The sequence below is a fragment of the Onychostruthus taczanowskii genome, unplaced genomic scaffold, assembly GCF_017590055.1.
Source record: "Onychostruthus taczanowskii isolate IOZ18803 unplaced genomic scaffold, ASM1759005v1 scaffold65, whole genome shotgun sequence".
In the NCBI taxonomy this organism is placed as follows: domain Eukaryota; kingdom Metazoa; phylum Chordata; class Aves; order Passeriformes; family Passeridae; genus Onychostruthus; species Onychostruthus taczanowskii.
Window position 1 is genome coordinate 2,711,425 of NW_024504233.1, and position 27,848 is coordinate 2,739,272.

The 27,848-nt window shown below is 40.2% G+C and overlaps 1 protein-coding gene across 1 annotated transcript; it reads left to right on the forward strand.

The window, feature by feature from the left end:
- The first annotated feature begins 361 nt into the window (after positions 1–361).
- ASPM (assembly factor for spindle microtubules) lies at positions 362–27,721 on the forward strand. The gene is made up of 29 exons (XM_041420750.1): positions 362–664; positions 1,824–1,967; positions 2,342–3,698; positions 5,568–5,669; positions 6,422–6,568; positions 7,180–7,425; positions 7,567–7,634; positions 8,168–8,309; positions 8,387–8,517; positions 8,773–8,948; positions 9,049–9,194; positions 9,273–9,358; positions 10,716–10,931; positions 11,794–12,004; positions 12,088–12,233; positions 12,334–12,462; positions 13,363–13,557; positions 14,795–19,420; positions 20,351–20,500; positions 20,792–20,958; positions 21,775–21,934; positions 22,438–22,647; positions 23,165–23,314; positions 24,786–24,977; positions 25,425–25,617; positions 26,099–26,253; positions 26,795–26,971; positions 27,208–27,380; positions 27,459–27,721. Exons 1-29 carry the CDS (start codon positions 362–364, stop codon positions 27,562–27,564), a joined length of 10,404 nt encoding a protein of 3,467 aa, XP_041276684.1. The 3' UTR covers positions 27,565–27,721.
- The last annotated feature ends 127 nt before the right edge of the window (positions 27,722–27,848 follow it).

The following is a 27,848-nucleotide window of genomic DNA, read 5'->3' on the forward strand; positions in this document are numbered from 1 at the left end:
ACGTGCAAGCCCCGCGGCTTTGCGCGGCCCTCGGTGTCCGGCCGCGGGCGGAGCGCTGTCCCTCAGGCGGTTGCTCCCCGCCCTTGTTTTGTTTCCATTTCGAACCCGCGGAGCCCTCACGCGCAGCGCTCGCGGCCCCGCGAGCTCCGGCTGTTTAAATGTAGCGCCGGGCGCTGATTGGCGGACGTGCGAGGGGGCGGGCTGGAACGGGCGCGAGCCGCGCTAGGATTGGCTGAGGAGTGAGGAGGCGGGCTATCTTGCGCCGTCCGCGCGGGGATTGGTGGAGCCGCGGGTTTGAACGCGCGAGCGGCGGTTGGCGCAGCACTGCTGTGCGGAGCTGCTGCTCCGCGCCTGCCCGGCCATGGCCGCGGGCTCCGTCGCCGCAGCGGCGCGGGGGGACCGCAGCCCCGCCAGCAAGCCTGGCCGGCGGCGCTGGGCCCCGCGGGGCTGCGAGGAGGACGCGGATGAGGACCCCGCCGTGCTGGTTCTGAGCTACTTTTTCCGGCCGCCCTTCCTCAGCTTCGGTCGCCTGCGTGTGGGCGCCTCCCGCACGCGTCTGCTGGGCATCGACAACCCCAACGAGGACGATGCCGACGTGGTCATCGACCGCTTTCCGGCCGCCGCCACGGGCTTCAGCGTCGAGCACCGCCGCTTCTTTGTGGAGGTACGGGGACACGCGCCGGGGACGGGCAGCAGCTCTGGCGGCCGGGGGGGTCGGGAGGAGCTGCCCGGGGACAGCCAGCAGTCCCCCGGGATGTGGGGCGGCCGCGGAGGGCCGTGCGTGTCGGGGCCGCGGTTCGCGCCGGAGGGCGGCGGCCGCCGGGCCCCTCAGGCTGGGGCTGTCAGCGGTGCGAGAGGCTACAACTGCTGCAAGAGAGGTGTTTGCAGCGAGGATTAAAAAAAAAAAAAAAAAGTTAACTGCTCTCTGGGAATGTTGTTCTGAAGACAGAGACCTGTCAAAAAGTTTCAGGGTATATGTTCAGGAAAAAGGCTGAGCGAAGAGGATGCCGGGTCGCTGTTCTGCACCTTCGTTAGCTGACACAACTTTAAGCAAGGCGTGCTCAAAACAGGATTAAACGTTTACAATACCTAAGGAAATGCAAACTGTGGCTAGTCCAATCAATGCCAGCGTTTAAAAGAACTGTTTAGACGAACATGTATCTACAATTATCTAGACTGTCCAGAGTGTTTGTGAGAGAGGAAGAAACGCTGTGGACATCTCTAGCAATAATGGGCTTATAAAACCAGGGTGAAGTCTCACTGCAAAGTGCTTGAAGGATATGTTCCTCTAGGAATTGATGAATAGAAAGCTTCATGACTTCCTTGATAATTTGCAGTGTCTTGCTTTTTGTTGAAGGACTTGTATGTCAAATTTGACTAAATTATATTTAGGGTCTGCTAAGGTCCTAAGTTAATCAACCTCTGATTATTTGTCCCACCATAATTCTGTCAAAATTACTGTGGAGTACTTATTTGGTTAATATGTGCAAAAAATTCTGTAATTTCTTCTCACCTTTACTCGACCCTTCTCCTTCTACTGTGTGTTATTTTTATATGTATTCATTCTTGTTTTCCACTGTAGTTTGATTCAGAGGTATACAACCTTTCAGTAAGACAACATTTTTGATAGGCCTTGCTTAGATTTACATGCCAAAGAGGAAAAACTGACATTTAAACATTTAACAGTTTTTTATCATTTCATGTTGTCATAATATATGTTACTACTATATACTGCTCATTGTTTGGTTGATTACTTGATTTTCAATGCTACCAAAGTGTACCTAAATGCCAAATATTAATTTTAACTTTTTTTTTTCCAACAGGCAGGCCAAAGAATATTTGTTTCTGTCACGTGGACACCATTAGAAGAAGGAAAAGTCAGAGAACTGGTGACTTTTGTTGTTAATGATGTTATAAAACATCAAGCTGTGCTCCTTGGTGATGCTGAGCAGCCCCCGAAGAAAAAGGTGTGTGTTTATTGTATCTTAATTCTGTTACTTTGGTACCTCTGATGCCAATATTGTTTTTATTACTAGAAAATCCAGTGAAAGAGGACTATAAACTGCTAAATGATGCTGTGGAAATGCCCATTGTCCTCAACTTTTTTTAGCTGGGTTGGAAAGTAGGTGCTGATAAACTAACTACAGCTTAAAGAATAAAATGGAAACATAACCAAACAAATGGTTTTCAAGCCTGAAAATAAAGTATTGTGAATTTTTGATCAGGAGTTCTTTTTATAGTATTTTTAAACTTTGAGTGGGTTTGCTAGTAATGTTTACTTTTACATACAGAAGAATTTAGAAAGCCAGCACACTAACTTTTATGTACGGTTCTTTTTCAGAAGAGTCTTTGGGAAACATTAAAAAAGAAGAACTCTTCAGGAACATCTGCAGTAAAAGCTAAGAAGAGTACTTTAGAAATTAAAAATGTTAATAAAACATTTCAAGTTTCTCAGAAGGTGGATAGACTTAGAAGTCCCCTTCAGTCCTGTGAGAATCAGAGCACGGTGCAGAATGGTACCTCCCAAGGAAATGGCTCTCTTGCTGGCTCAGAGAATCAGCTGCCTCCATCTCCTATTGCACCAGTGCCAGAGGAACACGGCAGTACCGTTCACACGCCGCTTGCCCTGAGGAGGTCCACTGCATTTGGGGATATTGCTGCCTCTGGAAATAAGGAGTTGTTGCCTGAGACAGACATCTGTAACATCAATAAATGTGTTACTGAGCACAATCAATTGCAACCTGAAAGTGCCTCCGGTTCTGCTGGATTACCACAATTGCCAATTTCAAATGATGGCAGGGTTCTTAATTTTACACTCTCACCAGTTTCCCCTCCAGAACACTCAGCCTCTGTGCCTGTTTTAAGTACAAGGAGAATTTTAAGTCCAGATGCTTTTGTAAATGACAATTATCAAGTGGATATAGATGTAATAGAACAGCCTATTCCAATTCTGTCACCTGATCAATTTGTGAAGGACAGTTTGTCAGCTAAACCATCAAAGTCCCCTAAACCTGAGGCAGCATTAATATCATCCACCACAGAGACTTATGTTGTTAGGAGATTTCGACCTGCAAAGTGGAAAAAAGATGGAGGTGTAGAAACAGAAACTCATGTTCACATAGAACACAGCTTAAATGAAGTCTCTGAGCTGCACAATGTAAAATCACAGGCATTTGATTGTGATAAACCCAAGGAAGATCACTGCAGTTTTCCTTCTGCAGAGGAACTTCAGACTGACAATCCCTCTCAGAGAGAGCGAACAAAAAAGCGTCCAATTCTTTCTGCCACTGTCATAAAAAGTAAACGTGGTGCTGCTGAAGAAACAAGAACAGAAACCCACCAGCCAAAATCTAAAAAATGCCTTAACAAAGCGATAACGGGATGTGCTAATGTGGTGCCTGGACATATGGAAGCAGAAACATCTAAACACCTGCCAGTTACAGCTCCCATTTCATCTGAAAATAAGTGTCACAATGACAAGGTAAATTCATCTCCTACTGGATCAACTTCTTCGTGTCGTAAGAGGAAGTGTGAAGCATTTGTAGGAAACAGTAGAGTTACAGCTCCAGTGCATGTGGAAGAAGTGGAAAGGAAAAGAGCTCTTACCTCTAGCACAGACAATCAAACACACACAACCAGAGGACCATCGGCCTTCAAACCCACGAGTGGAGAGAGAGCAGGGCAGAGGAAGAAAGCTGGTGAGCAGTAATTCCTTCTTTTACCATTTTCTGAAAGATGCCTTTGATTAGGAAATGTGTATAGCAAGCTAAACTGTCTAGCTGTAGTCAGCAATATTTCATGGGCTTTTGCAATTTGTTAGGTATCTGTGTTTCAAAAAACCGAAAACTAGGTTGGAGTTTTAGTTATGTAATTGGCTTCAAATTTACTTTATTCCTGTGTAAATTTGTTAATTACAATAATAAAGTATCTAAAAGCTCTTGAGCAGAGACCTGGTTACATACATTTTCTGGAAACTTACTGCACAAGATTTGTCACATGTACATTTACCATTGTGAATGTTTGCTTCCATTGCTGTTGTCACATATTTTCAAAACAGTATCATGAAGGTTGGAAAAGACCCCTTGGAACATTGAGTCCCACCATTAACTTGGCACCACCACGTTCACCACTAAACTGTAACTCTAGGTGCCACATCCATGCACGTTTTCAACACTTTTAAGAGATGGTGATTCCACCCCTTTCAGCCTGTGATAATCCTAACCACCCTTCCAGTGAAGAAGTTCCTCTGTCTTTTTCATTCTGCCTGCTTTTTACTGTCTGTGATTAGTCAGCCTTGTGTAGTTCTCTCTGCTTTGATGTTTGCCAATACTTTGTTGCTTGAAGATCAGAAAATGCTGATGTTTGCATTTCAGTTTATTTTCAGTTTTCTAACTGTTCCAACCCCAAATATGCTCTGGAATGTGAAAGGAATGAGGGCCTGGGACTTGAAGGTGCATTTAATTTGCAAAATTTAACTACCCGGAAAAATCAATCATGGCTTTCAGATCAAAATCGCACATGTTGCTTTCTTCAGTTAAATGATCTGTTCTGTGATCTGGATTTGATTTGGGGCTTTCAGTAATGCACTTCAATGTCAGGCTTTTTAAGATGGTTTGCATAAAAACAATGTGCTGAAAGTATTGATGTGCAGCAGGAAAAGGTGTGTTATCTACCAGGTTATTTCTAATAATCCATCAGGATAAAGCTAGATGGGCTGGACAAGGGCAGAGTAGACAGGAACAATTCCCTTCCTTGACCTCTGGCTACCCCTCTTCTGATGCAGCCCAGGATTCAGTTTTCCTTCTGGGCTGTGAGTGCGTACTCTTGGTTCACATCCAGCGTTTCATCCACCAGAACCCCTAATTCCTCCTCTGCAGGGCTGCTCTCTCTGGGTTCTTCTCCCAGTCTGTTGTGTCACCTGAACAGCTCACCTTTGTGTCACCTGCAGATGTGCCAGGTGTGTGCTCCATCTCTGTGTCATTGATAAAGTATTAAAGAGCACCAGTCCCAAGGCAGATCCCTGAGGGACACTGCTCATCACCAGCCTTTACCTGGGCATACAGCCATGGACAACAACCCTCAGGCTCCAATTCCTTATCCACCCAATGGTAGACCCTCCAAATCCATCTCTCCAATGTGGAGATGAGGATGCCATGTGGGTCTGTGTGGAAGGTTTTACAGAACTCTAGGTAGATGACATTAGTCGGTTTCCCTTGTTGACTGTGTCAGCCACTCCACTACAGAGGGCCACCAGACAGGTCAGTGACAATTTGCCTTTAGTAAAGCCACACTCTCTGTCTTCAGTCACCTTCTTGTCTTATATGTGCTTTAACATCACTTCCATGAGTATCTGCTCCATGATATTCCCAGGCACAGAAGTGAGGCTCACCAGTCTGTAGTTCCCTGCATCCACACATCTTCCTTCCTTCCCTTTTTAAATCATCAATATCTTTTGAATGGTTCATGGGGAGTTACTCTAGTTCTGCACTTTAGAAGTGAGAGGAACTTTCATACATTAACTTTCACTGACATATTTGCTGTTGATAATTGTGTGTTAATACTTGTAGGTTCTTCACTGCAGAAGGCACCTAAAGCTACCAGAAGAATTAGTAAACCTGTCCCTGGATTGGCCCAGTCACACCTGACATTTGTGAAACCACTGAAAACAGGTAGGCAGACATCTGGTGTGTGGTAAAACACTGAACAGAATGTCACAATTGTACTGGTGGTGTCAGGTAAGAACTAACTGGTTAGAGCTGAAAGGAAATAGAAGATAGTATCTAAAATGAATCAATACCTAGTAGAACAATGTATGTAACCTTTTGTGATCTGTTTTGATTACTTATAGGAGAATTGGTTGCCCCACATGGTCAGCTAAAAGTAAATGTTACTTTTTTCCAGATTGGCCTGTAAGTGTAAAATCTGTATTACAGTTCTGCTCCCAGCTTTAATAGATTTAACTGATGGCTATCAGTTAAATGCATCTTCCATCTTTGACAACATTTTAAGGCAACAACACAATAACTCAGAAGAGAAATTTTCTTTCCAACAACAAGATAAAAATTTTACAGAGTTAACAATACTGAGTTGATCTGACTAGAAAAATGCATCTATAAAACAGTTCTTCCTGGATGTAATCCAGTTCAGTTTGAGTTTACCCCATTGCAAATGGCCTGGGTTCTAGGTATCTTGTCTTAGTTCTAGGGCTGTAACAACTCAAGCCATGTTTTGTGGCTGAAGTTTATTTAATAGTCCCTGATCCACAAGTCACTGAAGATGTTAACAATTTGCCTTTTTGGCTGTAGTGCTAAATGGAGTGTCAAGCATTAATTCTTTCCAGAATGAAATGCATATTGGTTATCAAACATTTCAAAAACTGCAAAAACTGAAGTTTTTTATTATTTTGCCTTTTTTTTTTAAGTCATCCCTAGGCACCCAATGCCTTTTGCTGCTAAAAACATGTTTTATGATGAACGTTGGAAGGAGAAGCAGCAACGAGGTTTCACCTGGTGGTTAAATTTTGTACTTACTCCCGATGACTTCATTGTGAAAACAAATACCTCACAAGGTAAGAGTAAAAAATTTTTGTCTTCCCATTTTCTTAAGCTTTATGTAATATACTTATTAACAGTAACAAGTAGTAGTACTCATTTAACACTCAACCTTTTCAGAGTCATGTTGTCATATTTTCCCCCTTCTGAGAAGTGTAGCTGACTCACTAGCTCATGGCAAGCGCAGCACACCACACCCCTGCATGGAGGGTGCTCTGCACCAAGAATGCACTGGAATGTGTGGCTGTGGCACTCCTCAGTGGGTGGTCAGTGGGGAATCTCCACCTGCTGGAAAATATTATAGCTGGCACTTTACTAAAAGAATGACCTACTTTATGCTCTGTCTTTAGCTTCATTTGAAAAAAATGAAGATGGAACCATTAATCTTAAAATTGAATTTCTAGCCCTGCTCACTTATGAAATAAGTGTTTTTTTGTTTAATAGTTGACTAGTGTTCTTGTACTTAACGTATGTATAGTGCAACAGCTGATAAGCTTCCTGAAGGATAAATCATCACTCAGAATAAAAATAACAAAACTTCAGCTTAAAGAGGGGAAAAAAAAAAAAGGTGTGCAAAGCTACCTTTATTTGAAATGTAAATGCTTGCTTTCTGTGCACGTTTAAACAGTAAATGCAGCTGCCCTTATCCTGGGGGAAGAGAACCATCACAAAAGGAGCCTTCTCAAGGCACCCACGAAGGACGAGGCGTCTCTAAAAGCGTACACAGCTCGCCGTAAGCTGAACAGGCTGCGGCGCGAGGCCTGCCGCCTGTTCACCTCCGAAACCATGGTCAAAGCCATCCAGAGACTCGAGGTGGAGATCGAAAGCAGGCGCCTGCTGGTCCGCAGGGACAGGCACCTCTGGAAAGACATAGGTAAGAGGACTCTCTCCTCTTGTAAGTAGGAAAAGGGTTATTCACACACTGAGTTTGTTTGATCTGAAATTGGTTAATAGAAATTTTTGCATTAATCTGAAATGTTTGCTGGATCTGATATTAAAAAATGCTTTCTTGCAGGAGAAAGGCAGAAAGTCCTTAATTGGCTTTTATCTTACAACCCTTTATGGCTGCGTATAGGTCTGGAGGTAAGCTCACTGTGTAGAGTCTATAATCTAAGTTTAAAGGACATTTAGCAATTTTTTAGCAGAGGTTGTTTTGGGTTTCTTTCTTTTTTCTGTCATATTAATTCAGGTAGGTTCAATTCAGTTATAGCATGATGCATATGTTTTAAATTGTTACAACATATTTGCTTTAAAAAAGTGATTATCTTATTAAGAAGTAGAATATTTAATCAAGGATAGTGGAAGTTAATTCCATGGCCAATAGCACAAAAGCATTTCCCTATCAGTTTCACTTTACTAAACTGGAGAAGAAAGTGGTCATCTTAAAGAAGTTCCTGACTGATTTCTCAGACTTAGATGATCATATGTGTTTTGAAATGGGATTAGATCTTCTGAAATTTGGCTTTACCTTTCAGGGATTCACTTAAAAACTCTTTGGTATTTAGAGATCAATTTCCTTTCATTATTTTAGAGATTCAATAACATATATTGTTTACAAAATCACAGAGTATTTAAGGTAACTTTTAACACTTCTGCTTTTTTCCCTTTCATATTAGACTGTTTATGGAGAACTGATAGCTTTGGAGAGTAATAGTGATGTTATGGGTTTAGCAATATTTATCCTTAATCGCTTGCTGTGGAACCCTGACATTGCAGCTGAATACAGACATCCCGTCGTGCCTCACCTTTACCGGGAAGGTAACAACTGCTTCCAAAACAATTTATTTGTAGCACTTAATTTTTAAACTATCACTTATTGAGTTCTGTCATTTCAGGTCATGAAGAAGCTTTGTCAAAGTTCACACTGAAAAAATTGCTGCTGTTGGTTTGCTTTTTGGACTGTGCCAAACAGTCCAGAATGATTGAACACGATCCCTGCCTCTTTTGTAAGGATGCAGAGTTCAAGGTGAGAGCTGGGATTTGTATCTTCCTCCATTGTTGTCCTAAGACTCAGTGTATAATTTTTTTTTATTGGTTTTAATCCGACAAAAGTTAAAGTTATGTGACTTGCTAAAAAGAATTTTTAAAAAACCCATGTAATTTTAAGAATTAGACAAGAAAATATGAAATGTAATTTGGGAGGTACAAGGGATGAAAATTGTATTCTGATTGACAAATATTGTAATGTTAAGATTTGTTTTTATTTTTGTTTTAACTTTAGGCTAGCAAAGACCTTTTGCTTGCCTTTTCCCGGGACTTCCTGAGTGGTGAAGGTGACCTTTCCCGCCATCTGGGTTTCTTAGGACTTCCTGTCAGTCATGTTCAAACTCCACTGGATGAATTTGATTTTGCTGTAACAAACCTGGCTGTGGACTTACAGTGTGGCATTCGTCTTGTGTGCGTTGATACAGAATTCTATTGAAATATTTATTTTCTTTTATATCATATTTAATGTGAGCTCATCAGAGGCATTTAACCATGCAATTACCTTTGTTAGGAGAACAGTGGAGCTTCTGACCAAAAACTGGAGTCTCTCAAAGCAGCTGAGAGTTCCTGCAATAAGTCGGCTACAGAAGATGCATAATGTGGATATTGTCCTCAGTGTCCTTAAAGAGCGAGGAGTGCACTTGAAAGATGAAACTGGTAAGGCCTAGAAATCAGGGTTATTCTGAGTGCATCAGATAACTACTGCACACTTTAATCCCTTGTTTCATTTGATAGGTGCTTCAATTGACTCCAGGGATATTGTGGATAGACACAGGGAGCGAACGTTAGCACTGCTGTGGAAAATTGTCTTTGCCTTCCAGGTACTATTCAATTGATTATTTTGTTTGGTTTTTGCTAGTTACAAAGGAGTAGTAATGAAAACACCACTCTTTTAAGGATATTTAATGTCTGTGAAAGCTTCTACTTTTCAGTGATTTACTTTGTATGTTCAAAGCTCCATGTAAATTTTATTAAACTGCTAGTTGTTCCCTAACAATACAGCTTGGATAATATTTTAACTGTGCTTTTTTTACACATTTGTTTAAGTTTTTGGAAAAAAGTGAGTTTATGCCGTATAGTAGCAGAATTGATACTTAAAAGTAAAATAATGTTGATTGCAAACTGCGGGTAGACTTAATAACTGAAAAGGACATTTTGATGTTACACCGTTAGGCAATTATAGGGTAATCTCTGAAGGTATAGCTCTTCTGCTTTTTCTTACTTTTACCTGAAACCATTGATGAAACATCCTTGAAATAAGAATGAAAATTTCTTAGGCATTACTGCAATGACACTTCAAAAGTTAGTAGAGAAAGTAAAAATCATTTTCTTAAGACTATTTTAAGAGTTAAGTTGAGTCAAGGATGTTTTAAAAATAAGTGTCCAACTGACAAATCCAGTTGGAAGGAACATAATGTATGAAAGGCAAAATAAGATAAACTTGAGGTGGAATTTCACTGCTAAGTAGTCAGGAATGTAAGTGCAATTAAGTATATGTAAAGCAAGAATATGAAAATGTCAGCTACAGAAGTATCACTAAGATAGGACAATATAATAAAAATCAGATGTAATTATTTTCTTTCTTGAATACTGTTACGCTATTAAGAAGTTAACTTCCTTCAGTTAGTTCTTCTGATGCATGTGTCACAGTTGCATTCCTTTTGATTAGAGAAACAACCTGAGTGAGTAGTGGCTTTATCCAAGCCCTGTGGATATGCTGTTTCTTCTCCAACCAGCTCAAGTCCTTTTGGAATCCCTTAAAGAAGGAGGATTGGTACATGGGCACAGTGGAACTGCAGGCAGGACTCTGATATTGTTTCCTCTGAGAGCACATTGAAATTACACAGGGAATTTCCCTGTTTTTCCCAACATTAGTTAATAAACTCATTAGTTTATAAACAACAGGTTATAAACTATAGCTTATAAACTAACCATTAGTTAATAAACTAATGCAATAACTCTTACACAGAACAGTGGGAAGGGTAGATTTAGGATTTTTTATCTGCCATCTATGCTGGCAAGTCCAGATTACCCACTACTGATTGTGAGGCAGTGCTGCTAAGGAGTGAGCGTAGCTTCTCTTCAAAATGCCGTGTCTAAAGCTCCTGTATCCAGCAGCTGTAATGCAGGACATGTCACACTGTTGACATTTCCCTGTTTTGTTTTTCTTCCTAACAGGTGGATGTTTTTCTGAATGCGGAACATTTAAAAGAAGAAATTGAGTTTTTGAAGAAAACACACAAGACAAAAGCACTATTGGGTGCTATGAAGACTTCTCAAAATTCTTTAAGAGTACTGAAAGACAGTAGTAACTTCTTATCTCAGACTTACAGTGAAAATGTGAATCTGCTGATGGCATGGGTTAATGCTGTTTGTAGATTTTACGATATCAAGGTAAATAGTTATGTGTACACTTCCACAAGTGCACCCTGTGCTGTTGTAATTCTTTACAGAGCAGAGTTCTTCAAACCATCAAATATGTAGAAGAAGTCAATGGCAATTATTTGTAAATATTCTTCTGGACTTTGTTTAATCCGATTTGAAGTAAACATTGTTCTGTGAGTTTAGCTGCCCCTCTCTTTTTAAACCAATCTCAGCAAAAAAATTTCCCCTTTCAATTAGTCTTGTGCATAAAAATGCTTTTTGAAAGTTGAACATTTTTTGCTGGAATGGGAATTGTTTATGGAGTTTTACTGAGCCTTCATTTTAAAAGTAATTGTGCATAGAATTTCCAGTGTTTATAAAAACTATGAAAACTAAACTAATTTTTGGGATAAGGTCAGTTCATCCCCTCAGAGATGTTTGTTTAGAAGGGATATGTTTGCTCATTCCAAGAAGGGAAGCCCTGGTCAGAGTCCTGGCTCTGGTCAGAATACAGTAGCAGCTGCTAGTGTTTCTGAAGAGTAAAACAGAGCTTTTAGGACTGATGCAAATTCAGAACTTATTTCTCCATTGAAAACCTAGTGTAAAGGTATCTATAGGGGCTAATTTGGGATCCTGCTGTAGGAAGACTGTTTTCATAAATGTTTCCATTGTAGATTCACTGTATAACGACTCACACCTCTTTTGTTTCTGGGCTCTCACAGCTGTATGTCACTGTACAATAAATGTTCAAAGGAAGCACTAGCTACTTAAATTTTTTTTGTTAAAAAATAATTTGCACTTGGTCACATTTAAAGGTACAAGAGAATTCTATATCCAGTTTATACCAATTGACTAGTACAAAAATTCAAGGAATTTGTATTTTATTTAATAGGTGGAAAACTTCACAGTGTGTTTCTCAGATGGCAGAGTACTGTGTCATTTGATTCATCACTATCACCCCTGTTACATGCCTTTGGAAGCTGTGTGCCAACGAACAACTCAAACTGTAGAATGTTCAAGAACTGTTACAGTGGGACTAAACTCTTCCTCCTCATCTGAGTCTGATACTTCTCTAAATGCTGTGGAAGAAACATTTGATCAAAGTGAGTTATTTGATGTACAGAAGTTCATGTTAAATGTATTTCTTTGCACAATTTGATTTGACTAATGTTTTATCTTTACAAAGCTGTAACTCCCTCAGTCCTATACAAGGAACTCCTGGACAATGAAAAGCAAAACTTCCAGCTGATCAATGCTGCAGTTTCTGACCTAGGCGGGATACCAGCAATGATTCATCACGCAGACATGTCAAATACAATTCCTGATGAGAAGGTAAATGCCTTTAGAGCTGATAGAAATGTGTTCTGCCCCCGTGTGAGCATGTCCTGTTCTTTTGTACAGCCTTACCCTGCTGTGTTGTGTGTTTCTGTAGGTTGTTATCACCTACCTGTCATTTCTGTGTTCACGGCTTCTCAATCTTCGCCAAGAAACTCGAGCTGCACGAGTAATTCAGGCTGCTTGGAGGAGGTACAGGCTGAAAAGGGAACTGAAACTCTCTCAGGTACTCCTTGCTTGTACAATATTCATAGCTTCTACATTAAGAAAAAAAAAAAGAATATAAATTCAATGGAAAATACAGGTTTGTTGGACTAATATTGGCATTTAAATTTGAGTGCCATTTCTATTGTAAAAATATGTGGCCTTCTTGGTGGTGTAATCTACTAAACTCCACTTTTCTTTTAGACTTTTGAAGTAATAACAGGTGTTTAGAGGCTACTGTTCTTTTTTGTGTGTCACTCCTTAAACACTTCTCCAAATATTTAAAATACAAAATAGTTGCACTGCTTCCTTAAAACTAAAGGAGTAGTTAATTCCTATTAATGTCTATAAGATGAGAGGAGTAATTAAACTTCTGCACAAAGTCACTATATTTTTAAGGAGTTAAGCTTCACCAGTCTTTTGAATTGAATTTCATGAATTTCTTATGTTCTGTATCTTGATCTTCTGGTGGTTATACCAGATTTAGTGAAGGTTTTAAAACTATGATACCTTGAGGTTGATAAATGCCACCACTGTGTCTTGCTGGGTTGCATATTGATGTTGGAACAGTGTTCAACTGAAATATTCTGAGAATCTGTGGTGTAGAAAGGGACAGAGTTCTATTTAGAGTTTTTTGTCTTCAATTTCTTTACTGTATAAAATCTACACAACCATAACAATGATGACAAAACACTCCCTTTACAGCTCTTTTGAAATAACTAATAGTAAAGATGCTGGTGGGGGAGAGGGAATCAAAACCAAACCCCTTTAAACATTGCAGGCATTATTTTTATTAATGAATCTTATAATGTATATGCATATGTAGTATAATTCTTTGAGATTGATGTAGATAGTTATTCTAATGAAAAATTTGAGTGAAAAATTCCATAGCTCATGTTCAGTGGAAATTTACTCTTTGTAGGAAAGAGACAGAGCTGCTCGGATAATTCAAAAATCTGCAATGAACTTCTTGGCTCGCCGGCGCATCCTGAGGCGAGAGAATGCAGCCATTTTCATCCAGAAGCACTGGAGAGGATACTTGGCCAGGATGACTCTCTTCAATCTGAAAAAGACAAAACTGGAGGAAGCCAGAAATAAATCTGCCACAGTCATTCAGGTAATACAATCTAAAGCAAGGTTACACAGTAAGGAAACCCCTTGAAACCTCTAAGAAAGAGCCTCACTAAGGTCCATTTGTGCTGCTTGCAGCAATTATTGCTTTCATGTAATTTTTTAAAATTATTTTTCCCCCCTTTGGTTTTGAGAGGTTTAGTAAGTTTTTCTCTCCAGGGAGGGATGGTAATGTGCTATTAAATTAACAATTCTTCCTTCTTGGTGAATATTTTGGAGTACCATAAGCATTAAAACAGAGGGCATTAAACATTAATGTAAGGACTGATGAGATTATGTTGGTTTTCTTCTTTGCAGCTGCTGAACATTACTTAAAATTACTCTTCTAGTGTTATGTCACCTGCAGTGGAAACATTCAGAGTGGCAGGCATGGCAATGGTAGTTTGGGCAGATAATTCAGTTTCTCAAGATACTTTCACCACTATTACCCAAAGATAAATATGTCACTCCTAAGACTTTTCAGACTGGATTTTAAAGAATTGCTGACTTATCAGACAGTGTAAAAGGGAATCTGCTGTTGCCAGGGCAAATTGAGGCTTTTCCCAGAATTGAAAATGCTTAAAAACCATTTAGCTTTTGCTTTTTTTAAAATAGATTTCTGGGTTTGACTTCCTAGGGATTAAGACCCAGAGATGAGCTCAGTTGGTTAGAGCATGGCACCAACAACACCAAAGTCATGGGTTTGATCCTGCTGTGGGCCATGCAGTCAAGTCTAGAACTCCATCCTTGTGGGTGCCTTCCTGTCACAGTTGAGATGGATGTGACTTGACACACCAAAGTTCCTACAGCAATAACAAATTTTATTGAGTACACTTCCCTTCCATATGGCTTTCAAAGTGCTCGTGGTTGGTCCTAATTGGCTGAATTTGGTTATACCCAGCTCACTGGCCAATGGCTGCCTGAGTCTGTGTGCATCAGGGATTGGCTGGTGTCTGTTGTTTGAATTTGAATCTCCCATTTTCTCAGTGCTTTTCCCTAGATGTGTTTACTTACTTTCCCTAACAGCATAGACTGGTCCAGTTCTAGTTAGGGTTATCTATGACTGTGAGGCCTCCAGGGCAGCTGTTAGCTGTCACAACCAGCTGTACTTTCCAACCAGAATACTCTGTGGTTCTGATAAGTATAGGAATAGGAAATCTTATAAAGGCTGAAGATGACAGTCCTCATTCATGCTTAACATACTATGAAGAAAATACAAAATCTTTTTCTTTTTTTACCTGCAGGCTTATTGGAGGAGATACTCTGCAAGGAGAAGATACTTACAGCTAAGACACTATGTTATTTTTGTACAAGCAAGGAGAAGGATGGTGAAGTCTGTTACTGCATATAAACAAATTGTTTGGGCTACAGTTACAATTCAGAGACATCTGCGTGCAACTAAGCTGGCAAAAATAGATCGACAACGATACCAAATCCTAAAGTCTTCAGCACTTACTATTCAGTCTGCATTCAGAAGATGGAGAAAATACAAAATTCAGCAGAAAACTAAAGCAGCTTTGGTGATTCAGAGTTATTTCCGAAAATGGCAATCTTCAAAACTGGCTAAGAGAAGGAGGGCTGCCCTTGTCATACAGTCTTGGTACAGGATGCACAGAGACCTGAAGCAGTATCTACACGTTAAGCAAAATGTTATCAAGATTCAGGCTTGGTACAGGTGTCAGCTGGCCAGACGTGTTTACCAGGAGCACAGGGCAAAAATAGTGACCATCCAGCAGTATTACAGAGCTTATAAACTGGGCAAAGGTGAGAGAGAGTCTTATTTGCAAAGGCGTGCAGCAGTGATAGTTCTCCAAGCTGCTTTTAGAGGCATGAAGGCACGCGAGCTGTACAGACAAGCAAAAGCAGCGTGTGTTATTCAATCAGTGTGGAGAATGAAACGAGAGAAGCAAAGATTCCTGAGGTTTAAAAAATCTGTTACTACATTGCAGTCTCATGTGAGAAAATACCAACAAGTAAAAAGATACAAAGAGATGAAAAATGCTGCTTCTGTAATTCAAAGCCGGTATAGGGCACACGTGGCCGCTAAAAAAGCAGCTGCTGCTTTCCAGAGGGTGCGCCTGGCTGCCATTGTTCTCCAGTCTGCCTACAGAGGGATGCAAGCCAGGAGACAGGCTTGTATCCTGAGATCTGTGATCAAAATTCAGTCCAGTTTCCGTGCTTATGTTGCCCGGAAGAGATTTAAAAACTTGAGAGATGCCACGGTGAAGATTCAAGCTCTTGCAAGGATGAGGCAAGTCCGAAAGCGTTACTGTGCACTGAGGGAAGCAGCGCTTTACGTCCAGCGAAGGTATCGTTCTCGGAGACGTGCTCGTCAGCTTAAAGAAGATTATAGGAAATTGAAGAGAGGTTGCATAAAAATTCAGGCTCTAGTTCGAGGCTATCTTGTCAGGAAACAAATACAAAGGTGGAGGGACGCTGCAATATTACTTCAGGCCTGCTACAGAATGAAAAGGGACCGGCAACGGTACTTAAGCATCTATAGCGCTGTCACTGTCATTCAACAACGTTATCGTGCCTGCAGGAAGACCCGGTGTCACAGGCAGCAGTTCTTGCAAGTTAGAAAAGCAGCTGTGTGCTTACAGGCAGCCTACAGGGGCTATAAAACACGCAAAAAGCTCAAACTTGAATGCAGAGCTGCTATTAAAATTCAGACTGCTTTTAGAGCTCATGCTGCACGAGTGAAACACAAGGCAATGGTTCAGGCCTCCGTTGTGATTCAGAGATGGTACAGAAATTGTAAGGGTGGTAAGAGGCAAAGACTGAACTTCTTAATGACAAGAGCAGCAGTGCTTTCTTTACAAGCAGCTTTTCGTGGCTGGAGGGTGCGAAAGCAGATTCAAAGACAGCACATTGCTGCTACTAAGATACAGTCTACCTTCAGAAAATTCATGGCTGTGAAGAAATTCAGGCTTGTGAAGCACTCTGTGCTAACCATCCAAAGGCATTACAGAGCCAAGGTTCTAGGCCAGAGACAACGGCAAGAATATGTTCAGCTGAGAAATGCTGCAGTGTGTCTTCAGGCACTATGGAGGGGGAAAGCTGTGAGAAAAACCATTCAGAAGCAACATCATCTTGCAACAATTATTCAATCCTATTACAGAATGCACATAAATCAAGTAAAATACAAGAAGCTAAGACAAGCCACTTTGGTGATTCAGAAATACTACAGAGCCTACTATATGAAAAAAACCCAACGTGCAGTTTATCTAAAAACCAAGGCAGCTGCATTAGTCTTGCAAGCTGCTTACCGTGGGATGACTGTGAGGAGACAACTGAACAAACTAAACAACGCTGCTACAACTATACAAGCTGCCTTCAAATCTTACCTGGTCAAGAAGGAATATGAACGACTTCGGTCTGCAGCTATAGCCATTCAAAGGCGTTACCGTGCAGCCACTCATGCTAAATGTCAAAGGCAGAGGTATTTGTCTTTAAAAAGAGTCACAGTCCAAGTGCAGGCGATTTACAGAGGTGTAAGAGTGAGGCGACAGGTTCAGTGTATGCACCAAGCAGCTGTTTGCATCCAAGCCACGTTTAAGATGTATTGCATGAGCATAAAGTATCGGTCAATGAGAATGGCAGCAATAAGAATTCAAAGGCAATACAGGGCATTTTGTTTAGGTAAAGTACAACGCAAAAAGTACTTGGAACTAAAGAAGTCTGTTATTATCCTCCAGGCCGCTTGCAGAGGCATGAAAGTCCGACAAGACTTAAAAACTATGCACCAGTCAGCAGCAATAATCCAGTCCTATTATCGGATGCACAAACAACAGAGGGATTTCAGAAAGTTGTTGCTTGCAACGAGGCAGATTCAGCAGTGGTTCCGTGCTTGTAAGGAGAGAGATGCACAAGTTCACAACTACATGATTATGAAAAATGCTATACTACATATCCAGGCTGCGTTCCGTGGTATGAAAACAAGGCAGCTTATCAGAACCATGAATGAATCAGCTGTGATTATTCAAAGAAGGTTTAGAACTTTCCTTGAAAGAAAACGTTTTCTTTCCATTAAGTCAGCTGCTGTTGTAATTCAGAGAAAATACAGAGCAACAAAACTAGCAAATATTCAGCGTCAAAAATATCTCTCTCTCCTTAATGCCGCTGTTGTCATACAGTCTGCTTATAGAGGATTTGTGGTAAGGAAAAAAATACAGCAAATGCATCAAGCTGCTACAGTTATTCAAGCAATGTTAAGAATGCATAAAATTTACACTTCTTATCAAGCACTCAGGCTTGCTTCAGTAATCATACAGGAACGTTACCGAGCTTACAGGGAAGGGAAGCGTGAGAGAGAAAAGTACTTAAAACTGTACAATTCTGTTTTAGTTCTTCAAGCTGCCTACAGAGGAATGAAAACAAGATGCTTCCTGAAGAGACAGCATGAGGCAGCACTTACAATACAGAGAAACTACCGAATGTATAGGCAGTACTGTCATTACAGAAGAGTTCAGTGGGCAGCCCAGCTGATACAGAGGAGGTACAGAGCCCACAGACTCAGGAAAATTGCTGTAGAGCGTTACACCTCATTGAAGAAAGCAGCAACTTGTATCCAGAGGGCTTTTCGAGACATGCGAGTGAGAAAAAAACAGCGAGAAATGCACTGTGCTGCAACTGTGGTTCAGAAAAACTTCAAAGCCTTCAGAGAACATCAGAGATATCTCTCTCTTAAAGCAGCTACTCTTGTCTTTCAGAGAAGGTACCGAGCTTTAGTTCTGGCAAGGCAGCATGCTTTGGAATATCATTCTCTCCGCAGAGCAGTTATTCACATCCAGGCTGTATATAGAGGTGTCAGAGTGAGGAGGAGTCTCAAGCACATGCATTCAGCTGCCAGTACAATACAGGCAGCCTACAGAATGCTCAGGGATAGGAGGGCCTATCAGAATATGAGAATTGCAGCTATGCTTATACAGAACTACTACCGATCCTATTTGAAAGGAAAGAACCAACGCAGGGAGTATCTGGCGATGAAGAATTCTGTTCTCGTTATTCAAGCAGCATACAGGGGCATGAGGGCACGGCAGGAACTGAAACTCCTGCATGTTTCAGCAGTTGTAATACAGTCCAGCTATCGCATGTATGTACAACGTAGGTGTTACAAACAGCTGTGCTGGGCTGCCACAGTCATACAGCAGAGGTTCAGAGCCAAAATGGCAAAAGAAGCTGCCATGAGAAATTACGCAGAAATAAGAAAGGCTGTCATTTGCCTTCAAGCTGCTTTTCGTGCTAGGAAAGCCAGGCAGTTGTATAAAGCCAATGTTGCTGCACGGCGCATTCAGTCGTTCGTACGAATGTGTGTGGAGAGGAGACGCTTCCTTGCCCAGAGGTCAGCAGCAGTAACGATCCAGTCCGCGTTCCGACGCCGGAGAGCCCGCATTCGCTATGCACTGCTCCGGAGCTCAGCAGTTGCTGTTCAGAGGTGGTACAGATCATGCCTCAGGGCTCGTGAACAGAGGGCACAGTACCTGGCTCAAAGACAAGCCATAGTAGTTATTCAGTCTGCCTTCCGAGCTATGGAAGCAAGAAAAACAGCAAGGCAGCTACGAGCCGCAAGAAAGATTCAGTCTTTTCTTCAGATGGCTCTGCAGCGCAGAAAATACATCCAGCTCAGGGCAGCAGCTGTTACATTGCAATCCTATTACTTAATGTATAAATGTCAGTCCCAGTATATGAACTATAAAAGAGCAGCAGTTGTCCTGCAGCGGCACTACCGATCCCACCTGGCTGTGAAGCACCAGAGAATGGCTTACTTACAAACCCGCAGGAGCATTGTCCTTGTGCAGGCCACAGTCAGAGGATACATCCAAAGGAAGAGGTTTCACAAAATGAAAAAAAGCACAATTAAAATTCAGGTACTTCTGAATGAATAGCACTGGGATTTGGGTGTTTTGTTTTTCGTTTGTAGGTGTTTTAAAGATTTACTGTTCTGGAAACCACAGTAGAATCAGTTTCTGAAGTGTACTACAAGGCAGATGTATAAAGCTTAGTACCGCAGTACACGCAAATAAGATTCTTTAAGAAAACTGAATTTCACCTCTAAATATTAGTGGCTTAATGAATGTTTTCTTTGATGGGAATATGAATGAAAGCTCATGAGAAGGGCACTGATTGGGTACAAAGTGACATGAATGGCAAAAAAACATGATTGCTACATTCCTAAGGACTCATGCTTAGGAAGGTGTGAGTAAATCAATCATGTTAGTCTTCCTAGGTTTACTGATTGACCCTAGACTAATCAAAGTGCCTAACTGACATTTTGAAGAGGAATGTAAGGAGGGAAATTCCCCCAAATCAAGGAAGAAAGGGAAACGAATAATCTGTCATAATAATTTGTGGCCCTGAGAAGCCTGATCTAATGGGTATCCCTGCCCATGTTGGATGGGTTGGAACTAGACCATCTTCAAAGATCCCTTCCAACCCAAACCATTCTAGGATTCTGTGAGAATGTCTTAGGTTGGTTTTACTCTATTGTTGGAGACCACATGCTCTACTTAACTAATAGAAATCAGATGTGCTTTCCTCACCTCCATGTTTTGGGGGGATTGGTAGTTGCTTAGTTGTTTTCTGAATATTTAACTTATACATCCTGAACAATATAAGGATGGTTACTTTCCTTAAAAGGTAGAAAAAAAGAATTGCTTTTGACATTGGGAATATGTTTATTTAGTTGTTGTTTTTATAACAAGCCAGTGAGTACAGCTGTACGTAGAAACATGCAGACATTCCCAGCTGATTTATGATGCAAGTGGTGAAATATTCCAAGTTTGTCTTTTTCTTTGAAGGCTTCTTTCCGTGGATTTATTCAGAGACAGAAATATCTTCTGTGCAAATTTTCTGCTGTGTTAATACAGCAGCACTACCGAGCCCATCGGATGCGAAATATTGATCAACACAGATTCCATCAAATGAAAAAAGCTGCCATTACAATTCAGGTAATCATTAAAGTGGTTTTTATTGAGTGTTTGTTTGGGTTTTTTAGTCTTTTGTATTTGTTTCTTCACAATATAGTTATTTTTGCAGACTAATATTAAAGAGTGGCATTTGTGTATTTCCCTGAATATGTTTCACTTGCTTTTGAAAACATCGTCTAGTTGGGAGAACTTAAATATTTGTAGTATTTTAGATATAGAAATCCCAAAAATTGTTCCTGTTGATGTGATATTTTTCTTTTTAATTTTGTTCATTCCATTAACAGTTCTGATTTATTTTTATTTCTCTGATAGGCAGCATACAGAGGTTATAAAGCCAGGCAGTGGGTTAGCAAAATGAGAGCAGCACGAGTGATCCAAGCCTGGTTCCGAGGTCACAAGGCACGGAAGGAATACGTGTCTGTGCTCAGAGCTACCCTTGTTATCCAGAGGCACTTCAGAGCCAGACAGCTGCGGACTCGGTAATACCCAATCTGAGATGCATCATTCCACTTTTCAAAGCTTTTGTTATGTCATTATTTAGTGCTGCACTGCACTCTGTAGAACTCTTCAGGTTCTCAGGCTCTGCCCCTGTAGCGTCCTTGTAACATGTGTGGTTGTAATCCTATTGGTGCAGGTGGGGTTGCTCTTTTGCAAAAGATTTTCATTACATTTGTTTGTTTTCCTGCAAGGAAAGCTCCTTCGCAAGTTTAAATTATGTGTGTTAGGCTCTAGAAAGAGTAGACCTTGGTTCTTATTTCACTTCTCTCTTTGCAAGAAAAATGTTCTGGATATTGTTAAAATTCCAGCATACAATTTGTAGATTGAAAAACTATTTCATTTTAATCCACAATGGAATAGTTAAACTGGTTTATGTTTATTTTGCTATAGGATCAGCCTGGTAGCTCATCTCCTTCTGAACTGTCCCATGCCAGTAGCAGTAGGGGATGCTGTTCAGTGATACAAGCTCCTCCCTGAGTATGCCTGCTTTTTAAACATCCCTGCCTGTTCCTGTTATTATCCTTTTATGGACCTGTTGTATGTCAGTCTGTCCAATGCCTTTCAAATGGCTGTGTCCCTCCCCAGCCTCCTTTGGCAGTAAGTTAGGGAAATGCCTCCTGTGGGATACCAGAAAGTGTCTTCTGTGTAAAATCAGTCTTTCTGCCAGTGCTGCTGACTATTCTGATTTTCTGGTGTTCCAAGATCTGGTTGAGAACAGCTGTGCTTTCCCGATATCTATCTTAATGATTTCATAAACCATCACTGTTTTCTTACTTAAAAATGCATTTCCATGTTAGGTTTTTGCAGATGAAGTCCTGTGCCCTTACCATCCAAAGAGTCTGGAGAGCGACCCGCGCTGCGCGGAGGCTTCGGCAGCAGTTTTTGGCAACCAGGAGTGCTGCAGTTAAGATCCAGTTGGCATACAGGCAGTACAGGGCCAGGAGACTTCTAAGAGAGGTGTGTTTTCACTTGCACTCTGATGTGTCATGGTTACTTGAAAAATTTTCAGTGTTTTTCAGTGATTTTTGTCATCAGTGTGCAGAAGGATAGAAAAGGTGGAACCTGAGTGAAGATTGAACACCTTTGATTTGAACAATCTCCAAAATATTAAATATCCTTTTGCTGTAAGCAGCAGGGTTGGTTCTTGATTTTGAACAGTTCCAATTGTTGAATTATCCCTCTGTACACAGATACCAAAATAAAATGCCGAATTTTCTGCTGGCTTTATTGCTTGCCAAAGATTAAGCCCGTATTTTGACCCCATTTAGGTAAATGAAAAGACCTTCCAAACTGTGGAAGTACATTTTATATAAACTGCTACTGTATGAGTTAACTTGTACTTATTCCATTTTTGTTCTTATGAAGGAAAAAACCTCCTAGAGCTAAAAATAAATGTATATTGATCCTGACATGAATGAACAAATTTTAATTATCAGTGCATTCTTTAGTATCTTTTCCAGAAGCACCAGGCTGCATGTCTGATCCAAAACGCATATAGAGGTTTCAAGGCAAGAAGGAAATTTGTTCAACAAAAAGCTGCTGCTGTAATTATCCAAAAACATCTGCGGGCTTGGCAGGAAGGCAGACTTCAATTTATGAAATACAATGAGACTAGAAGAGCTGTCATTAAACTGCAAGCATTTATCCGGGGTTATTTAGTCAGGAAAAAGGTTGGTATAATTCAAATGAAAACTTTGCTTTGGATGTAAAGTATCTCTAGAGCTGTTTTTTACCATTAATTCTGACTGGCAAGGAGAGGAAAACATGATTTCTTGGTGTTTAAATTAAGTTATTGTTGGCTGCTTTGAATATTGGTTGAGGTCAGAATAGATCAAACACAGTTTGAGCCTTTTCTTACAATTCTTTAGAACTAAAGTGTATTTTCACTGTTGGCTGTTGTTTTAGCTTCTGAGATCTTTGAGCTTACCTATAATGGATGATTCTGCACACATAAGCTTGCAGTGAAATTGTTCTTTGCCATGTACTGATGATGTTTTTTACAATCACTTCTCTGTGTTACAATTTAAATCAGAGAGCTAGTACTGCAGAGTAGTAGCTTACTTTATTTCTGAGCTGATTTTTAGTATCTAATAGTGTATTGTTGTGGACACTATTCTTTGTGTGGACATCCAGCTACCTCAGAGTCTGAAAATTAATGATGTTCCCCATTTTGTTTTCCTTTTGCAGATTTCAGAACAGAAACAAAAGAAGAGACTTCTTTATTTTACAGCAGCTGTGTATCATCATATCTCTGCAATTAAAATTCAAAGGGCTTACAGGCTTCACCTCACCTTAAAACTTGCACAAACCCAGATCTCATCTGTTCTTATAATACAGGTTGGTCTGATTAAGGCTGAATGTGTAATAGCTGATTTGTGTAATAGTCTAACTTGTTTTCTATGAGCTAAGCTGTAGCATTAAGACAATGTAGTTCCTTCACATGTGAAAATAAAGCTAAATTATGTAGACTATGATTTATTAAATACTGCTGCTTATACACAGCTAAGCAAGCTCTGGAGGCTTAAGCATTTTAAAGCTGAGAATGGATAGGAAAGTTTGTTTTCCTTCAGACCGTCAAGCTTGCTAAAGAAATCTGAGTGCTGTCAGCCTATTTCTTTATGTCCTACTAGAGGTAGAAAAGATTAGACACAACAACCTGTAAGGTTTGTGAAATGTAGAGCATCTCCTTACATGAACAATCCTTTGGGATACTGTGATTTATTTGGTTGGATGCTTCTGATCTGCCAGTGATATCTGAGCTGGTGTAGGTTGCAGCATTTTAATAAAACCGGGTTTTACTTATCTAAAAACAAGATCAAAATCAGGTCTGTATTGCAGCACTACCAAATTGTAAAAATTATTTTCAGGTCTCCAAACTTACCATTAGCTTAGTTCCAGTATGGGAAGCCAGCACTGGATAAATGGAGAGGCTGAAATGGGAGCTCTGAAATAGCTGTTCTCTGGTCAAGGATGTCATGGCAAAGTTTGCTCTTCTACTTCTACATATATACAAATCTGTTCTTTCTCCCCAGAAGTTAGATTTTCCCTTTAAGGCAAGAGAGAATGGATGGAAAAGGGGTTTTATGCTCTGATTTGGCACACAGTAGCCTGTCTCCCTTCTTTGCTTATAGAAGGGAAGAAACAGAGCTGGGAAATGAGCAAAGTGGAATGGTGGTTCTCCTTGAAAGCCAGCCAAGAGAGAACTCCTAGGGCATAGTAATGCTGGACACAAGCATAAATTGGGAGAGTTACATATTTTATCTTTAGGTCAGACAGTTGGTCTTGATGATCATTGTAGGTCCCTTCTCACTGAAAGCCATTCTATCTATCCCCTCCTTTACCCTTCTGTCCTCAGAATGCTTCCCTAGTGTGTCAAGGGAAATATGATTGGATATTAGGAAAAAGTTTTTTACAGAAAGGGTGATAAAGTTCTGGAATGGTCTGCCCAGGGAGGTTGGTGGAGTCATCATTCCTGGATGTGTTTTAAGAAAAGCCTGGATGTGGCCATGGTTTAGTTGAGGTGCTGGGGCATGGGTTGGACTCGATGATCTTAAAGGTCTCTTCCAACCTGGTCATTCTGTGAATTAGTGGCTCCTAGTTAAGATTTCATTCTGCAGTCTTGCATTTCAGCTACCCAAGGCCAATCAGAGTCCTGGAGGTTATTTGTGACTGGTGGTGTTTATAGTGCCTGTATCTACCAAAGCTCATGTTAAAACACTCACTTTTTATCAGTGCTCATTTAGGGTGGGCAAAGAGAACATAGGGGAGGAGTTCTAAATAAACAGAAGCGTGCTTTCATTTTAAACAGAGCTGGTTCCGAGCGAAAACGCAGCGCAGGAGATTTTTACGGGAGTACCGCAGAGTGGTGGGGCTGCAGCGCGCGGTTCGAGGCTGGCTGAGGCGCAGGCGGCGCGCGGCCGCCATCATCCAGAGGAGCGCGCGCGCCTTCCTCGCCCGCAGGCGCAGGCGGAGACTCGCAGCGGGAATAGTCAAATTTCAGGTAAACGCCTCTTGTAACAAAATAACACCTTTGGGGTTGTTTCTTTTTATTAGCTGGGTTTTTCCTCGTGGGTTTTGGGGGAGAGGAAGATCTTTGGTTTGGTTGATGACTTTATCGGTGAAATTGCAAGCCAAGTCAGCTTGGGTTTAGACATGGAAGCTGAAGGCAGACAGATCATGAAGGAATAAGCAGATAATGGTTGAGATGACTTAGTGGGAGTGTGTATGGACTGAATATGCATGGAGTTTTTTGCCTTTTGTCTTTGAAAGTTCAGTATTTGAAGATAAAAAAATAAACACTGAGTGTTAATGCCTTAAAATTGAATAGCCCAGGCCATTCAATACTTTGTCAGACTTGTATAAAACGGATTTGGAGTGGTGATGGAAGTTCAGTTGTCTTGTCTATCCTTTACAACTATTTCTCTTTGTGGAATTCCTTTTTCTGTAGGCATTGTGGAGGGGATATTCTTGGAGAAAGAAGACTGACACAGCAAAAACCAGAGCTTTAAGGCGCAGTTTAGAAAGGGCCAATGAAAACAGTAGAAAAGAAAACACACTGGGCAACAGAACTGCAATTGCAATTGATCACCTTCTAAAATACAAACATCTCTCCTACATTCTTGCAGCACTAAAGCATCTTGGTCAGTATTTGATTTTATTATAACTGATGGATTTTCTGAAGGATAAAAACTAGATTTTTTTCAGCTGAGGAGAGTTTATAATGATATTTAGGCTTTCTGCATGACTATAAAATGTGAGTAGTGTTAGAGGGTATAATGGAAGGTTTTCCAGACCAAAATTGTATGATTGATTTAAGAACAATATTTAAATGGTTATGTAGAGAAAGGAAATCCTGTATGATTGCTCTAATTTTCTGTCAGTCCTAGTAGTGCTATACCTAATATAAGTTTATAATTTTTACAATATATGTTCTCTGTGGACGTTTTGTTTTCTTAATTGTTAGTCTAGCGTATTAAAACTATTGCTTTAATAACACTTAAATCAATAATTGCAATTTTTACTTTGCACTTTTAAGTTCAAAATAGAGAAAATCCTAGTTTGTAAGTATTTTGCTTGAACTTCAGAGTTTTTTCTCTATTTGTTTTTCTTTAATTGTTTCAGAGGTGGCTACCAGGCTGTCCCCACTGTGTTGTGAAAATATGGCTCAGAGCAGAGCAATCTTCAGTGTTTTCCTTCTGATTCGAAGCTGCAACCGGAGTGTTCCATGCATGGATGTGATCAGATACTCAGTTCAGGTTCTACTCAATGTTTCAAAGGTAACTTGAATATTTTCTTTGGAGGTTTATAAGCAGTAGGCTACTTTATTGTAGTACTTGTTTATCCACAAAATTTCTCAACTATTCTGGAGCAACAGAAGTAGTAGTTTTGAATAAAAATAGGTTCTGATTTTTCACTGTTGTTTTGAAACCAGTTATTTATTTACTTTGTAAGAGTTATATGAAGGTTTTTGGTGAAAAAAATTATTTCATGACCTTAAGGCATTGCAAGTTATCACAAATATTTTTAAATTTCTCTGAAATTATTCTAATTTATTTCTTTATTATAAATAGAGAATCAGATTCTATGGGTTTCTAAACAAGGGAGGAAGCAAAAAAGGCACCTTCTTATAATCTGTTACAATTGTGTAAATACAGAAGTGAATTGTATTGCTTGGACAGCAGTTCAGCTACAAATTTATTCTAGGGGAGAGTATATGGACTTTACTTTTTCCTCTAACCTCTAAATAGCAACCTGTAAACTAAGGATACTTTAAAGATCTGTCTATAGAAGCTCTCTTGTCTCTTTCTTGTCTAACAGTATGAAAGAACTACTCGAGCAGTTTATGAAGCTGAAAATTCTATAGATACTTTACTAGACCTACTGCAAATGTACAGAAGCAAAGCTGGGGACAAAGTTTCAGAGAAAGGAGGAAGCATTTTCACAAAGACCTGTTGTTTGCTGGCCATCCTTTCGAAGGACTCTAAAAGAGCTTTGGTAAGACCTAAATGTTTTGGGTTTAATGGTTTAATTTAACATACTTGCATGTTTTGGTGTTGTTTGTGATTTTTGTTTTTTTCTCTCTCGTACCTGTTATGGCTGTAATATTAATTTCAACTAAACTGTGATTTAAAAAAACGCATTTCCAAGATGGTGAACACACTCATGTTTTCTTGCTTTAAGCTGCTTTTGAACTTGCAGTATTGACTGTGTGCTGTTTTCCCTCTCCTCAGGAAATCCGAGGCATGCCAAGGACTATTTCTTGCATCCAGAGCCTCTATAAGCTCACAGCTCGGAAGCACAGGATGGATGCAGAGAGAACACTTGTGAAGCAGAAAACAAACACTGCCCTAGGTGGGAGCTCCTCTGTTCCAGTAACTCCTCTAAGAATAAAAACCGTTTCAAAGTAAGTGCTTAAAAATTAGTCTTCTATTTCTGCTGTGGCATTGAAATACTCTAATGCAAGCCACCAATCTCTTCACAGGATTAAACCAGACTGGGTCTTGAGGAAAGATACCATGCAAGAAGTCGTGGATCCTCTGCAAGCAATTCTGATGGTGATGGACACACTTGGTATTGCCTACTACTGAAATGTAAATGATGTATAGGAAGATGTATTTGTACAGTATGTATGTAGTGAATGGATAAATGATTTTTTAAAAAAGGAAATAAGTGTTAAACTACCATTGGAAATGTTTTTTTTTTTGATTAACATTAACATTTTAATAACTTCTTGTATTGCATACAGTTTTGAAACCCTATTTTGTACTATTATCAAAAGCAATTTTACAATAAAATCAATTCTCTGGATTTTACTGGAAATTTCACTGGTGCAGTAATATATTGTTGTCCTACAACTATGAATATTAAAATA

What these genes read in the sequence shown, in the direction of transcription:
- ASPM (XM_041420750.1), top strand. Translation starts at nt 362, where the DNA reads ATGGCCGCGGGCTCCGTCGCCGCAGCGGCGCGGGGGGACCGCAGCCCC. An exon ending in CCAGGAGACTTCTAAGAGAG is followed by an intron (nt 21,935 to 22,437) that starts GTGTGTTTTCAC and finishes TATCTTTTCCAG; the next exon opens with AAGCACCAGGCTGCATGTCT. An exon ending in AGAATAAAAACCGTTTCAAA is followed by an intron (nt 27,381 to 27,458) that starts GTAAGTGCTTAA and finishes ATCTCTTCACAG; the next exon opens with GATTAAACCAGACTGGGTCT.